Source organism: Sinocyclocheilus grahami, unplaced genomic scaffold (genome assembly GCF_001515645.1).
Source record: "Sinocyclocheilus grahami isolate Dianchi unplaced genomic scaffold, SAMN03320097.WGS_v1.1 scaffold116.1, whole genome shotgun sequence".
Taxonomy (NCBI): Eukaryota; Metazoa; Chordata; class Actinopteri; order Cypriniformes; family Cyprinidae; genus Sinocyclocheilus; species Sinocyclocheilus grahami.
Window position 1 is genome coordinate 1,139,816 of NW_015505295.1, and position 14,034 is coordinate 1,153,849.

The following is a 14,034-nucleotide window of genomic DNA, read 5'->3' on the forward strand; positions in this document are numbered from 1 at the left end:
AAATAATTTTCAGGTCTATGTCCAATCCCTCACTTTTTCTAGTTATACAAGGTTAAAATATTTTGCCTGTAATTTTTTTTCTCATATCGCAATATAATATCGATATCGCCTGGACAGTGTAAAATATCGTGATATGAATTTTAGCTCATTTCGCCCACCCCTAGTATGGTATGGCAGCTGTACTGTGGCAGAGAGAAAGGGAATACAGCAATCATCAACACCACGCAGAGGATCATCGGCTGTCCTCTTCCCTCTCTGAAGGACTTTTACAACTCCCGCTGCCTCAGCAGAGCACAGAACATTGAAAAAGAGCACTCTCACCCTGGTTCCCACCTGTTCAAACTGCTGCCCTCCGGCAGGCGCTACAGATGCATCAAATCACGGACAAACAGACTTAAGAACAGCTTCTTCCCCAGAGCTATAATCACACTGAACACACACATGCACATTCCCTCCCCCCATCTTACCCAGTGAAATATGTGTATTATTCCAGCGCAATCTCAATTTTTTTCTTAGTGCAATGTTTTCTATATCTTTATTCCTTCAGTGCAGTGCAGCATTATATTCCAGTGCAATATCTTTCCTTTTTTAGTGCAATGTTTTTATATCCACATTCCTTCAGTGCAATGTGAAATGCACTGTACCTCATATCAATGCAATAATTATTTTAACAAGCTATTACTTTATTTTTATATACAAGCAATTTTTTCTAATCCATTCTCTTTATTCTCTTAGTCTTAGTTTAAATATATTTTATTTGTACATCGCTCTGTATTATGTATACTTCTTTTTAGTATCTTTTCTGTTTATTATGTATCTAAGCACCGTACGCAGAAGCTCTGCAATTTCGTTGTATTTTGTGTAAAATGACAATAAAGCATTCTAATCTAATATGGGTCAATATCACTGTAGGGTGCCTTTTGGTGTCCTGTACAGAAATAATTAATTTGCCATGATAACATAAAAATGACTATGAAAGGGTGTGTTATATTAGGCTAAGTTTTTATATTCATAACAAAACCATTACTTGGCTCTTTAGATACATTTTCTAGATTTTTTTTTAGTTTTGTGTAAGAGGATGTGTGTTATTTTGTTATGTCCCATGCACTACTCGATAAATTTGAATGATAGTAGAATATTGTCAAATCATAAAATAAATTTAAAAAAGTATCCTATGAATATTTTATTAAATAAGAGATTACTCAATTTGAGTGTATTGATCATTTGGTTATAAAAACAGTATTTTTATTTAATACAAAAGAAGAGTTTGTCCAGGTCCCTTGAATGGTTGTCCACCCTGTCGTATTGGGGAATCCGCCCCTTTAAGAAAAGGCCATCCCCTTTAGTGACCTCAGGACAACAGATTTTTTGTCTCTTCAGGGCGGGAATTTCAACAGCTGAGGTGAGTAAGTTGATGACTTTTAAATTGACAAATTTTCTTCGTCTGAGTTTGCTTACTTGCTTTGCCAAAGCTTAACATGTCCACCCTGTCGGCATAAAATATGCCAGAAGTGATTTGAAAAACAGTATTTTCAAAATATGTAAATTTAATATACCAAATTCTCTTCAACAACCAGACTAACTATTTAGCTAGTCAGTTTGTCGTAAGCTAATATGCTAATTGAAGCTTAAAATGTCGGCCACTTAGACTCGATAAATTGGACAAAAACATGACGGGGTGGACATATTTATTTGTAGTTAATATTGCTAAAAATTTAAATGAATGGGGGGTGTGGGGGGGGGTATATCAATGTGATTGAGTATGTAATTATATTATTTATTCGATTTTTTTATTAACCCTGTTTAAGAAAGGGACATCATACCTTTCAGAAAATATAATTTGCATTTTAATTTTGCAATGAAAACGTATTTAACAGTAATATATGTGCCCATGACAGGGTGGACATATCTTATGGTTTATGCTTCGAATAATGGCCCATAATTATCTAAAAAAAAATGTGTGGGAGCTCAGCTAATATGTTTCTATAGTACTTGAGTGTCTACTATTTATGATATGACGAAGCGAATGGGAAATTAAAACCAACATTTTTGAGTATTGTGAGGGCTGAAAGGCACTCTATGGTGATATTGACCCATATATATAATATATACACACACATATATATATATATATATATATATATATAATCTTTACATTCATAAAGATATAATTAAATAATTAATGACAATTATCTTTATATTTAAATAAATATAAAATTAAATGGATATATTATCAAATTATAAAATATGTACTTTTTGTTATGTAATATTTTATCATAAATATTATTAAATAGATTTATAATAACGATATCAATATATATTATTATAAATATAGTACGGAAAAACATGAACATTTATTGTATAATTAATTTCACATATTCATTCTATTGCAGCACAAGCACAATTAAAATATGCCAATTTATTATTCGCTCAATGAATAAAACAGTGTTCAATAATAAAAAGCACATTTGCGATCAGTGCTAGCCTACAGTGCTGAATCAATCCGTTTCCTGCATTTTGTTTTACATAATAAAGGAATACATTTCCATTATTTGCTCTTTCGAGAAGGTGCAGGGCTCATTTTATGCACTGACGGTTCAAATGAGCATCACACGCATGACATGTGACTCTGTACTTGATACTTCAAGTAAGTGTGGTAAGAATGAACCAGTATTTCAGGTTTCAGTGCGAGTATGGCCATCACATGAGTACACAGAAAAATCACATTAATGTGTGTGTGTGTGTGTGAGATAAAATAAGAATAAAATTCTTACCATTATTACTACAGTTCTTATTGCCTTTGTCCGAGGCCTCGTCTTCAACCTTTAACATATCAAAAAGAAACTCATTAATAACAAATGACAAGAAAGGTAAAGAAACTCTAACAGAAATGTAAGTTAATACCTCTTTCCTCCGTTTGAGCTCACAGAAAATCCTCTCAAAGCACTCGTGCATGTAGTTAAACTGGAGAAGGGAACACAGGCACACACAATTCAGGGACTATTTCTGTTCAAAATGTTCTACGAAACATAATTCAACAGGTAAATAATGAAGCTCTAATTCTAATGCTTGGGTGACTTACATAAGGAGTGAATATTTTGACCCAGCGAGGTTTCTTTTCTCCGCGCACATATTCAAAGCAGAAGGCCATTCCCTCTTCATCTGTGTCCCATCTCTGCATCTCTGACCATTCGAACATGATCACCTGATTCTGTGAGTCACAGATAAAGTATTACTATGGGCAAGCAAACCAAACATGTTCTCACAGAATTTGGTGATATGCTTTCATATGTTTAGAGGCAAATAAAGCATTACAGGCCTAAAAACTATTTCGGATCGTTCTGAGCATCATTTGCCCACCTCAAGAGTGCCATCCTCTGTGCAGGCGTGCAGTTTGAAATGCTTCATACTGATGGCTGTGATCACATGACCATTCTTCCGTGAGTCACATGCACAGTGAGGGAACGTCACCTCGTTATATCCCTCACATGAGCGCAAAAGACTCAGATACTGAAAAAAAAAGTACACACAATTGTTTATTTTATGTTAAAACGAACATCTTTTTACATGTTATTAATTGATTGTGCTTTGTGACAAAAAGGTCAAGTGTGCAGGTCACATTCACTCCAAAATCAAAGAAAAAAAAAAGAAGACACACTATGAAGACTTTTTCAGAACAATTAACATGTTTGTATTGTGCCTAGTGTTGTTAACTAAAACGAAAAATATCTATACATTTTATACATTTTTATAACTTGTTAATTGAAATAAAACATTAGATGAAAAACTATAAATGACATTAAAATGTTGCCTTGGAAGTCCTAAAAATCACAATTAATAAATGTAAAAAACCTACTAAAACATAGAATTATTAGAACTTATACAAAAAAAAAAAAAACCCAATTCAAAATATCAATAAAAACTGAAATAGTTTATAAATAATACTTTGTGCCATATTATATAAATGTTTACATTACCCTAATGAGAAAGATTTTTTTTTTTTTGCTTTAATTAGAATTTTTAAGGGAAATGAAAATAAACTGCCCACAAAATTTTTGCTTTTAATTTGTGATTTTATTTTTATTATCATTTTTATTTGATTTTCAGGTGAAGTGGGGCCTGGACGTGTTATTGATAGGTTTCAACAAAAAGATAAATAGCATTTCTGTGCAGCATTTTATGATGGATATAGTATGAGAGACCGTTTTTTACATGTTATTAATTGATTGTGCTTTGTGACAAAAAGGTCAAGTGTGCAGGTCACATTCACTCCAAAATCAAAGAAAAAAAAAAAAGATGACACACTATGAAGACTTTTTCAGAACAATTAACATGTTTGTATTGTGCCTAGTGTTGTTAACTAAAACGAAAAATATCTATACATTTTTATAACTTGTTAATTGAAATAAAACATTAGATGAAAAACTATAAATGACATTAAAATGTTGCCTTGGAAGTCCTAAAAATCACAATTAATAAATGTAAAAAACCTACTAAAACATAGAATTATTAGAACTTATACAAAAAAAAAAAAAACCCAATTCAAAATATCAATAAAAACTGAAATAGTTTATAAATAATACTTTGTGCCATATTATATAAATGTTTACATTACCCTAATGAGAAAGATTTTTTTTTTTTTGCTTTAATTAGAATTTTTAAGGGAAATGAAAATAAACTGCCCACAAAATTTTTGCTTTTAATTTGTGATTTTATTTTTATTATCATTTTTATTTGATTTTCAGGTGAAGTGGGGCCTGGACGTGTTATTGATAGGTTTCAACAAAAAGATAAATAGCATTTCTGTGCAGCATTTTATGATGGATATAGTATGAGAGACCGTTGTCATCTTTCTCTGTTCTGCTAGTTTTTGCAGCTGGTACGCTTTATCCTCTGCTTTAATGAATCCCTTCTTCACATCATCCTGTGCCTGAAAAAAAAAAACTGAATGTAAAAGATGAACAGCTCTGACTGATATGATTATATGAGGTTAAGCTGACTAGCTGTCAGTGAAAACCATGAATTTGTTTTAGAGGCATCTTATATGACTTCAGCTATACAAATATGCTGAATAAAATGTAAATGAGCAGGTGTGGGTTTAGATGAGACATTAACCAAAAGCTAGCTGTACAAAGACCATTTGTGCCGTTTATGGTCTGAATTTATTGTAATGTGTTTGTACTCATTGTTTTAGTCTACAAGAGTCCGTCATAAAGACCGTTTTAAAAGTCTGGAGACACTATATTAATTAAATTTGCAATGAAAGAGGGAACTGACAAAAAAGCACTGGTTAAGGCCATTGGGACTGACCTGATGGAAGCAGTAGTGCAGGGCAAGAGGGTTGTCCCGCAGCAGTTCATCTTCCTGTGTGCTGAAGAGCCACTTCCGCATTGAGAGACACGTCCCGGGCACAGCAGATGTGTAGTTCTGAACATAGAGCTTGTGCGGGAACTCATTAGGAGCCAATTTGCGCACTGATAACAGAAAAAGAGAGAGATTTTCAGAACAGTTTAGTGATTTATGCTAAGTCTAATTTATTAGACAGCAGCTTTGTATGATGAACTAGGGCTGGACGATATGGCCAAAATTTATATCACGATATATTTCTTAATTTCGGTCGATACGATATAATTCCGATATCGATATGAACACTATTAAAAAAGCCTCATAAAAACGGCCAAGAACGGCCACAACAGATGTCTGTACCTACAAACTTATGAAAAATTAATTTGCCACCTCTATGAAACCTACTCCTATAAAACTATATAATATTTTAGGAAAAAAATGGCGCAAATAAATACATGTTCACCTTTTATTGGTATTTAGCCTTCATAAAAACAAAAAATTTGAAATCACTGTCAAATAAATCTCAGACTCTCCTTATTAATGTTAATATTTTTTACTTCAAACTATAGGCTAACATACCAGTCAGAAGTTTTTGAACAGTAAGATTTTAAAATATTTCTTCTGCTCACCAAGCCTGCATTTATTTGATCCAAAATACAGCAAAAACAGTAACATTTTGAAATAATTTTACTATTGCCATCTAAACTATTCTGAAGACAGTCGGTTCCCTTCAGAGATACATTCATATAAAACACCCGCGACGCGCAGTGCTCATGTTTATTCAACGAAGTCAAACGCCACAAATAAATCAATGTATGGGAAACTGGTAATGTATATCGATATATCGGAAATGTGTTTAAAAATCATATCACCGTTATTGAAAAAAATTATATCGCGATACATATTGATATTGAATTATTGTCCAGCCCTATGATGAACCAAATTAAATCTTGTAATTCACTGAAAATCTTGAAACCTTGAAAATTTGGGGTAAATACGTTTTTTTTGTAAAGTAATAAATTAATACTTTAATTCAATTTTTTTTCATTTATCAAAGAATTCTGAAAACATAGTATTACAGTTTCAACAAAAATATGAAACCGCACAACTGTTTTCAACATTAGTAATAATAATAAATATTTCTGAAAATTAATCTTTGACATCACAAGAATAAATTATATATTAAAATATAATAAGAATTTTTATTTAAACAAACCTTTGCCTTTTGAGTTGGATCTTTTCAATGAATTAGCTAATCCAGTTCACAAGCTAATACATTAAATGATGCACTAACTCAATGATCTAGTCTAGCTGAACACACAAAGCTATCGTATAACTAGGAATAGTGCAAATATTACATGGACCACTTTAATCATAATTTGCTGGTACATTTTCTCCATTTTTGAAGCTTAAAAGTCTATATTTGATATTTAAAACGATTTAGCCATCATGTGGCATAACTACGTGCATTATTTACAGACAAAAAAAACATTCTTACTTTCAGAAAAAAGTTACAAAGCTGTCACTGGGCAGTACCTTACGGTTCAAAAGCTCTCTCTCTATATTAGTGGCTCAAAGGTACATATTTAATGCCAAGTTCTGTCATGAAACGCTAGATGGCACAGACAGATGGGTCGTTAACACAAATTGATGACATTCACAGCGTTAAACTACTTGGCATAAGCTTATTGGTTCATGCTGCATACGCAGCCAATAAGCTTGCTGCTTTACATTTAAATGGCTGGTGAGCATCTACTAGACCATTTCGCAGCACGCTTTCAGTTCCTGTAAAACTCCCCACCTTCCCCAGCTCCACCTGTATAGATCTGCTACGGGTCATTATTTGTGCAGCAGCAGTATGTCTTAAATACTCACAGCACTGTATCGCCATATGCATTGGCCGTAGCAAGTGGCTGTACTTGCTTTGCAGCAGCAGCAAAAATCTACAACCACAGCAATAACCAACAGCAGCAGCAGCGTAGCAGATCTATTCTGCCAAGACCAAATACATTAACATTGTCATATCCATCACCATGCTAAAATCTTCCAAGAGTTGTCATGATAGAAATACATTAAAATTACATATTAGTAGTAGCTGTATACGTTAGTACCTTTTTAAAGGTTTCCCAGTGATAGCTTTGTAACTTTTTCTCTGAGAGTGTTCTGCAAGTCTACGTAAGAAGGGTTTTGCAAATGATTTACACATAAATTTGTTCTGTTCATGTTTCATTAACAAGGCCCCGTGTCCTTTATGTGCTAGGTAGCACCTTATCTGAGCTTGCCAGCTGGGTCAAAAATACAGAAGGTTTGTTTGTTTGATTAAGAAGGTATCAGAAATTGGCAGTTTAATTGCTCTTAATAAGAATCATAAATACAATTACTTTTGACTTCATAACAAGGTCAAACGATTTCCACAGTGAAAACCTAAAGGTTTAACCTAAGAGTCAGAAACTGATTCAAAACATAAACGCTTGAAGGAAAATGGAGCAATTCCTCACCAAACGAGTGGTTAATAACTTCAAAGAGTGCAAAGTAACTGGCCATGATGCTGTCCATCCCAACCTTTATGACAAGCGCCTGAAAAAGAGGGAAAAATGATGATTTATGACTAGGATGAGCTTCTGTTGAGGTCATTTGATATTTGAATAGTCAGACAGAGGTGTATGATATTTTACCTGGTAGACCTGGTCAGTGGTGCTATTCTTTCTGACTCTTACTGAGGCTGTGGTTTTATCAGGCAGTGCTATTCGTAGCTCGACATCACTTATGCCGTTGTGGTTCTTTAACACAAGACACTCGATGAAACGGTGTTGTTGGGCAAAACTATTTGTGTTTGCACACACATACTGTACTTACCTCGTTCGATTCAGATAGGAATTCTTGCATAATGTCACTCTCACCTAAGACCCGCACTGAACACACTGAAACATGTCGACAGACAGAGAGAAAGACAGGATATATATTTATATAGAGAAGTGCATTTCATAGCTCGTGCATCTATCACAAAGTCTCTGTAAACAAGCGTGCAAAACCACTTCCATTGTGGCTTTGTGGAAAGATGACAAAACAAAAACATCCTCAAAGCAATATAAATCACTTGTAATAGAAATAAATTGTGTAATCAAAATAAAAATACAAATTTATTGTAAAATTAACTTATAAACTTTATTTATAAAAAATAACTTGTAATTTTTTTTAATTTATTTTGTTTTATTAAAACCCATATCCAGTTTCGAATTAATTTGTTTTCAATATAATATTTATTGGGTGAAAAATTAGGACAATATTTTTTTTATTTTTGTGCACTAAATTGAATGGCATTTTATTAAACAAACATGTTGATTAAGAGAAGAAAGTTGGTGGGAGTGAAATTAAATTATTGGTGGCAATAAGAGGGTGAATGGGACAAGGACACATTGCAAACAAGACCTGCATTTTTCCCCAACCCTATTGTAATAAAAAAATAATGCATAAGAATTAAAGGACACATTTTACTTCCTCCACTCTCTGTCCTCTGTCTCACCTCTCTCCAGGTATTCCTCCAACCCCCTCCTGCGAGCGTCCAGCTGCTGTTCAGACAGAGAAAAGGGCCATTTCCCTGGCAGCTTTGAGAAATTGTAGTTGGAAAACTCTCTCTTCAGGTTCTGATGAAGTATTGCGAACTCCCTGTAACGCTTCGAGCACAGCTGTCTGCCCGACATGTACACGTTATACACCTAAGACAGGAGGAGCAAGACCACAAAGATTACCAGCACTAAACAAAAAAAGCAAAAAGCTTTCGTTCTTTCTACACGACTCACCACAAACTTCTCTGAGAGCTGTTCCACATGTTTGTATGTGGGGATTGAAATGGGGACAGCCTGCTTGTCGCTGTAGTCGTAATTGGGCTGCACTACGCTTTCCTCGCCACCTTCAACTCCGTCCGCTTCCTGTGCCGGCACAGAGAGTACGGTCAACACCAGCTCCCTCTCTCCAGCCCTGATCAGATCCACCACCTGCTTGTGAGTCGCTCCCTCCACGCTCACCCTGTTACTGCAGGAGAGACGCAAAAAAGTGTGTCATGTTAAAGGGGTGAAAAATTAAGATGCGGTCAGTTCGATTTTTTTATGCTTTTGAAAAAAGTCTCTCTACGCTCTCCAGGGCTGCATCTGTGTTACCGTCAAAACAATAAAATTGTGAAATATTATTACAACTTAAAATAAATATCTATTTTAATATTTTTAAAATGCAATTTTTTTGTGATGGCAAAGTTGAATCTTCAGCCTTTACTCCAGTCTTCAGTGACACATGATCCTTCAGAAATCATTCTAATATGCTGATTTGCTGCTGAGGAAACATTTCTTATTATCAATGCACTCAATATTTGTTTGATGACACTGGACAAAAATGTTTTTATTTTATGTTTAACTGCATTATTTGCATGCACATAAGCCCTTTAAAATATACAGTTTTAATTGGACATCTGCATCAAGGAACTGCTGATGTCTTTATAAAAAAGTCTCTAGTTTTTTTTTTGCAGCTGGTTTACAGAGTTTTTCAGTTAATAAAGGTAAAGGGCCATTGGGATCTCCATTTAGTTCTGAATTAATATTGCATATGCACATGAGCCCACCAACAATGACAGAAAAAGCACATGCCACCTGCCCATCACTTATTACCACCATCACTAATTCATAAACCAGGTGACAGATGGAGGGAGACCTTATATTTCATGACGGGACACAATGGGAGCAGACAGAGCTGACAGTACACTACCACATAAACACATCTATTAGTGATTTGATTATATTAAATGGGAGAGGGAAATTAAAAATCTAAAACTCTTCAGAAATTACTGATTTACATCCCCAACAGGGAAAAACATTATTAACATATTACTGCATAATAGGAACAAATAAAAACATAAACACCTAGGTTCTCTTATGCCAAGGTGTCATACTTTAATTCGATTCCATATAAAATCACGTGCTTGAAAATTGAACATGCTGAATAATGAGTTTGGAACAGGAACAAACTGTTGTGTAACATGACATTCACATGACCAGCTAGTGACTGCAATAATTCCCTACTGTATACTTCCTCATTTCAGACTGGAAGTACTGCTAACTGTTAAAGTGAAAACTTGATATAGGCTATTATAAACATACCACATTATTTTTCTTTTCCTTCTTAAACTTATTCATGCTTATATTATTGAACTGAGGACTGGAGAAACACTAACCCAAAAACTAAATGGAAAAAAAGCTCAACGCTCATAAATAAACTTGGGTTTGTGAACCCACTCCTTCTTCCTCAAAGGAGTTCCTCAGGAAACCAGCCTTGGGCTGATGAAACCGTTCACGTATTAGGAACATTTCCAGACAGAAAAAAAGATCATGTTAAAACATTACCAAAAAAAAAAAATCTTGGAAACTCCAGTTCACAATTATTATCCCGAATCGCTAGTTAGATTCTTTAAAGGGGTCATATGATGTTGCTAAAAAGAACATTATTTTTTGTATTTGGTGTAATGAAATGTGTTTATGCGGTTTAAGGTTAAAAAACCCCCCCATTATTTTCCACATACTGTACATTATTGTTTCTCCTCTATGTCCAGCCTTTCGTCGATTTTTACAAAGCTCATCGGTCTGAAAAGCAAGGTGTGCTGTGATTGGCGAGCTATCCAGCGCGTTATGATTGGCCGAATACCTCAAGCGTGTGACGGAAATGTTACTGCTACCATATTGTGATGATGCCCTGTCAGGCCGGAGCGATGATTCAAAAACATGAAAACCCATTATAAACGAGGCATTCGTTGCATCCAGTGGGGACATAATTATGGATTATAATGACTTATACTGTCTTTTTACACGTTGCATCACGCCGCGTAAACATAAAACTATGTCTGCATTTGTGATCGGAGAAATGACAAACAACAAGCCCTACTCTACACTGTCCAAAAAAAACTTTAACCACTGATTTCTAGTTGTGTCCATTTTTGGAAGGCCAAACAAAGTAGTTTTGCTTTCACAACGAAACAGCGTCACACACGGCGGCCTAGAGTGAGCGGCAGCAGCCTAGAGTGAGCAAAGGCGGCGGCCTTGAGAACGGCGCGGCCGGCAGATTCGACGAAGGAGGCTTTTAGATGTTAAAAGCTTAAGGTTTTAAAAACACACAACACATTTCTAATATTCAAATCCGTTAAAAGGATTGTTAGGCTGCATTAATTAGATCAAACGGAACTGGGAACGCTTCCCATAACACCCGATGTACTTGCTACATCGTTAGAAGAATGGCATCTACGGTAATATTAGTCTGTTTCTCTCTTATTCCGAGGTCACCGAAGCCACCAGATCCAGTCTGTATCCAGATCAGATGGTCACTGCAGTCACCTGGATCCAGTCCGTATCCAGTCCAGATGGTGGATCAGCACCTAGAGAGGACCTCTACAGCCCTGAATGTCAGCGGAGATCAGGACAACTAGATGAGCCACAAAGGCAGATCCCCAGTGAAGACCTTGTCTCCTAGACGGCCACCGGGACAAGACCACAGGAACCAGTCGAGTCCTCTGCTCAATGTGACTTTGCTGCAGCCTGGAATTGAACTGTCGGTTTCGTCTGGTCAGAGGAGAACTGGCCCACCGACTGAGCCTGGTTTCTCCCAAGGTTTTTTCTCCATTCTGTCACTAATGAAGTTTTGGTTCCTTGCCGCTGTCGCCTCTGGCTTGCTTAGTTGGGGACACTTAATTTCCAGTGATATCGTCGACTTGATTGCACAGATACTATTTAAACTGAACTTAGCTGGATGATGACATCACTGAATTCAATGATGAACTGCCTTTAACTGAAAATTGAGTGTTTACTATTGTATTGTCACTATGCATTAATGACACACTATTTTCCTAATTAATGCTGTACAGTTGCTTTGACACAATCTGTATTGTTAAAAGCGCTATATAAATAAAGGTAACTTGACTTAACGAGCTGACATTAGGAGTAACTTCTTAAAGTGGCAGGACTAATCTGTGTTCCACGTGGGCAAATAACCAATCTGTGGGACCCAGAATTCTTGCTGGTTGGTAAGGGATCAAATACTTATTTCACTCACTGAAATGCAAATCAATCTCTAATCTTTATATAATGTGCTTTTTTTCTGGATTCTTTGGTTGGTATTCTGTCTCTATCCGTTAAAATAGACCTACCATAAAAATTACAGACCCTTAATTTCTTTGTAAGTGGGCAAACTTACAAAATCAGCAGGGGATCAAATAAATATTTTCCCCACTGTACGTTGTTTACATTCAGATCAAAGCGTACATACGTTGTTTACATATGTGATACTCTCCAAAAGGGCGCTATAGGGTGATGTGGAGGAGACGAATTGTTGAATAAAGTCATTATTTTTGTTTTCTTTGCACACAAAAAGTATTCTCGTAGCTTTGTAAAATTACGGTTGAACCACTAATGTCACATGGATTATTTTAACGATGTCCTTGCTATATTTCTGAGCCTTGATCGTGTAAGGATCCTTTCTGTCTATGGGAGGTCAGAGAGCTCTCAGAATTAATCAAAAATATCTTAATTTGTGTTCCGAAGATGAACGAAGGTCTTACAGGTTTGGAATGACATGAGGGTGAGTAATTACTGAAATAATTTTCATTTTTGGGTGAACTATCCCTTTAAAGTAAACTTTGCACACAAAAAGTATTCTCGTAGCTTTGTAAAATTACGGTTGAACCACTAATGCCACATGGATTATTTTAACGATGTCCTTGCTATATTTCTGAGCCTTGATCGTGTAAGGATCCTTTCTGTCTATGGGAGGTCAGAGAGCTCTCAGAATTAATCAAAAATATCTTAATTTGTGTTCCGAAGATGAACGAAGGTCTTACAGGTTTGGAATGACATGAGGGTGAGTAATTACTGAAATAATTTTCATTTTTGGGTGAACTATCCCTTTAAAGTAAACTTGACCGAGGCTCAGTAAGTAACAACCTTCATGTCCCTAAGAACCCTTTGCATTTCCTTCCTTTCAAGGAGGGGTAAATGTTTTCATGACATTTTCAATGAATGTAATATGTCAACATGGGATAAAATTAGCAACATCGAATCAGATCATGCTCAATGTGAATAAAAGTTATGTTTTAAAGAGAACAATGAGTGAGAAAAAGAACTATGGAATAGTTCAGCATCATTTTTATATAGAAAACAGAATAATAATAGAAATACACTTGTAGTCTCCTGACACTAGTGTGCAGCACACAAACGATTTCATTGTTTACATACACATGCCTTGAGTTTATGTAATACACACAAATTAGATGACCGCACTGCACATCGAGTTCAGGTGATAAAGACCATCTGGGGAAAGTGGTTTGCTTGAAAGCTGGCAAACGCTCACCACTAACACTTAAGTTTATTGACTGGGACTGACATTATGAAGATTACAGCACATTCTGTGGCCCTTGTGAAGCCTCATTCAACTTCTGAATTTCCCATAAGATAAAACAGTGCCCCAATACGTCTCATTTTTATAATGCTGATCACGTTACCTGTGACACCTCCAATGACTAATTATGGCCAGCAGCGTGGCTCTATACATGCATAATGCAGCTTATGAATTAATATGCAATGTACAGTGTCTGCAAAATATTCACTGAAGGAAGATACTTTCTTAAAACTGTTCTCAGGGTTCACACAATGCTCAATG

General features: G+C 35.4%; 1 protein-coding gene across 1 annotated transcript in view; it reads right to left on the reverse strand.

Annotated features, from left to right (window-relative positions):
* snx27a (sorting nexin 27a) overlaps window positions 1-9,398 on the reverse strand; it is a gene marked incomplete at its 5' end in the record, with an annotated part of 15,426 nt that extends 6,028 nt beyond the window's left edge. The window contains 11 exons of the mRNA XM_016277929.1: window positions 2,775-2,823; window positions 2,905-2,964; window positions 3,083-3,211; window positions 3,361-3,510; window positions 4,841-4,930; window positions 5,311-5,474; window positions 7,845-7,923; window positions 8,022-8,126; window positions 8,203-8,267; window positions 8,870-9,062; window positions 9,147-9,398. Coding sequence (XP_016133415.1) covers window positions 2,775-2,823; window positions 2,905-2,964; window positions 3,083-3,211; window positions 3,361-3,510; window positions 4,841-4,930; window positions 5,311-5,474; window positions 7,845-7,923; window positions 8,022-8,126; window positions 8,203-8,267; window positions 8,870-9,062; window positions 9,147-9,398 — 1,336 coding nt within the window. The remainder of the gene's footprint in view (window positions 1-2,774; window positions 2,824-2,904; window positions 2,965-3,082; window positions 3,212-3,360; window positions 3,511-4,840; window positions 4,931-5,310; window positions 5,475-7,844; window positions 7,924-8,021; window positions 8,127-8,202; window positions 8,268-8,869; window positions 9,063-9,146) is intronic.
* Window positions 9,399-14,034: the final 4,636 nt, after the last annotated feature.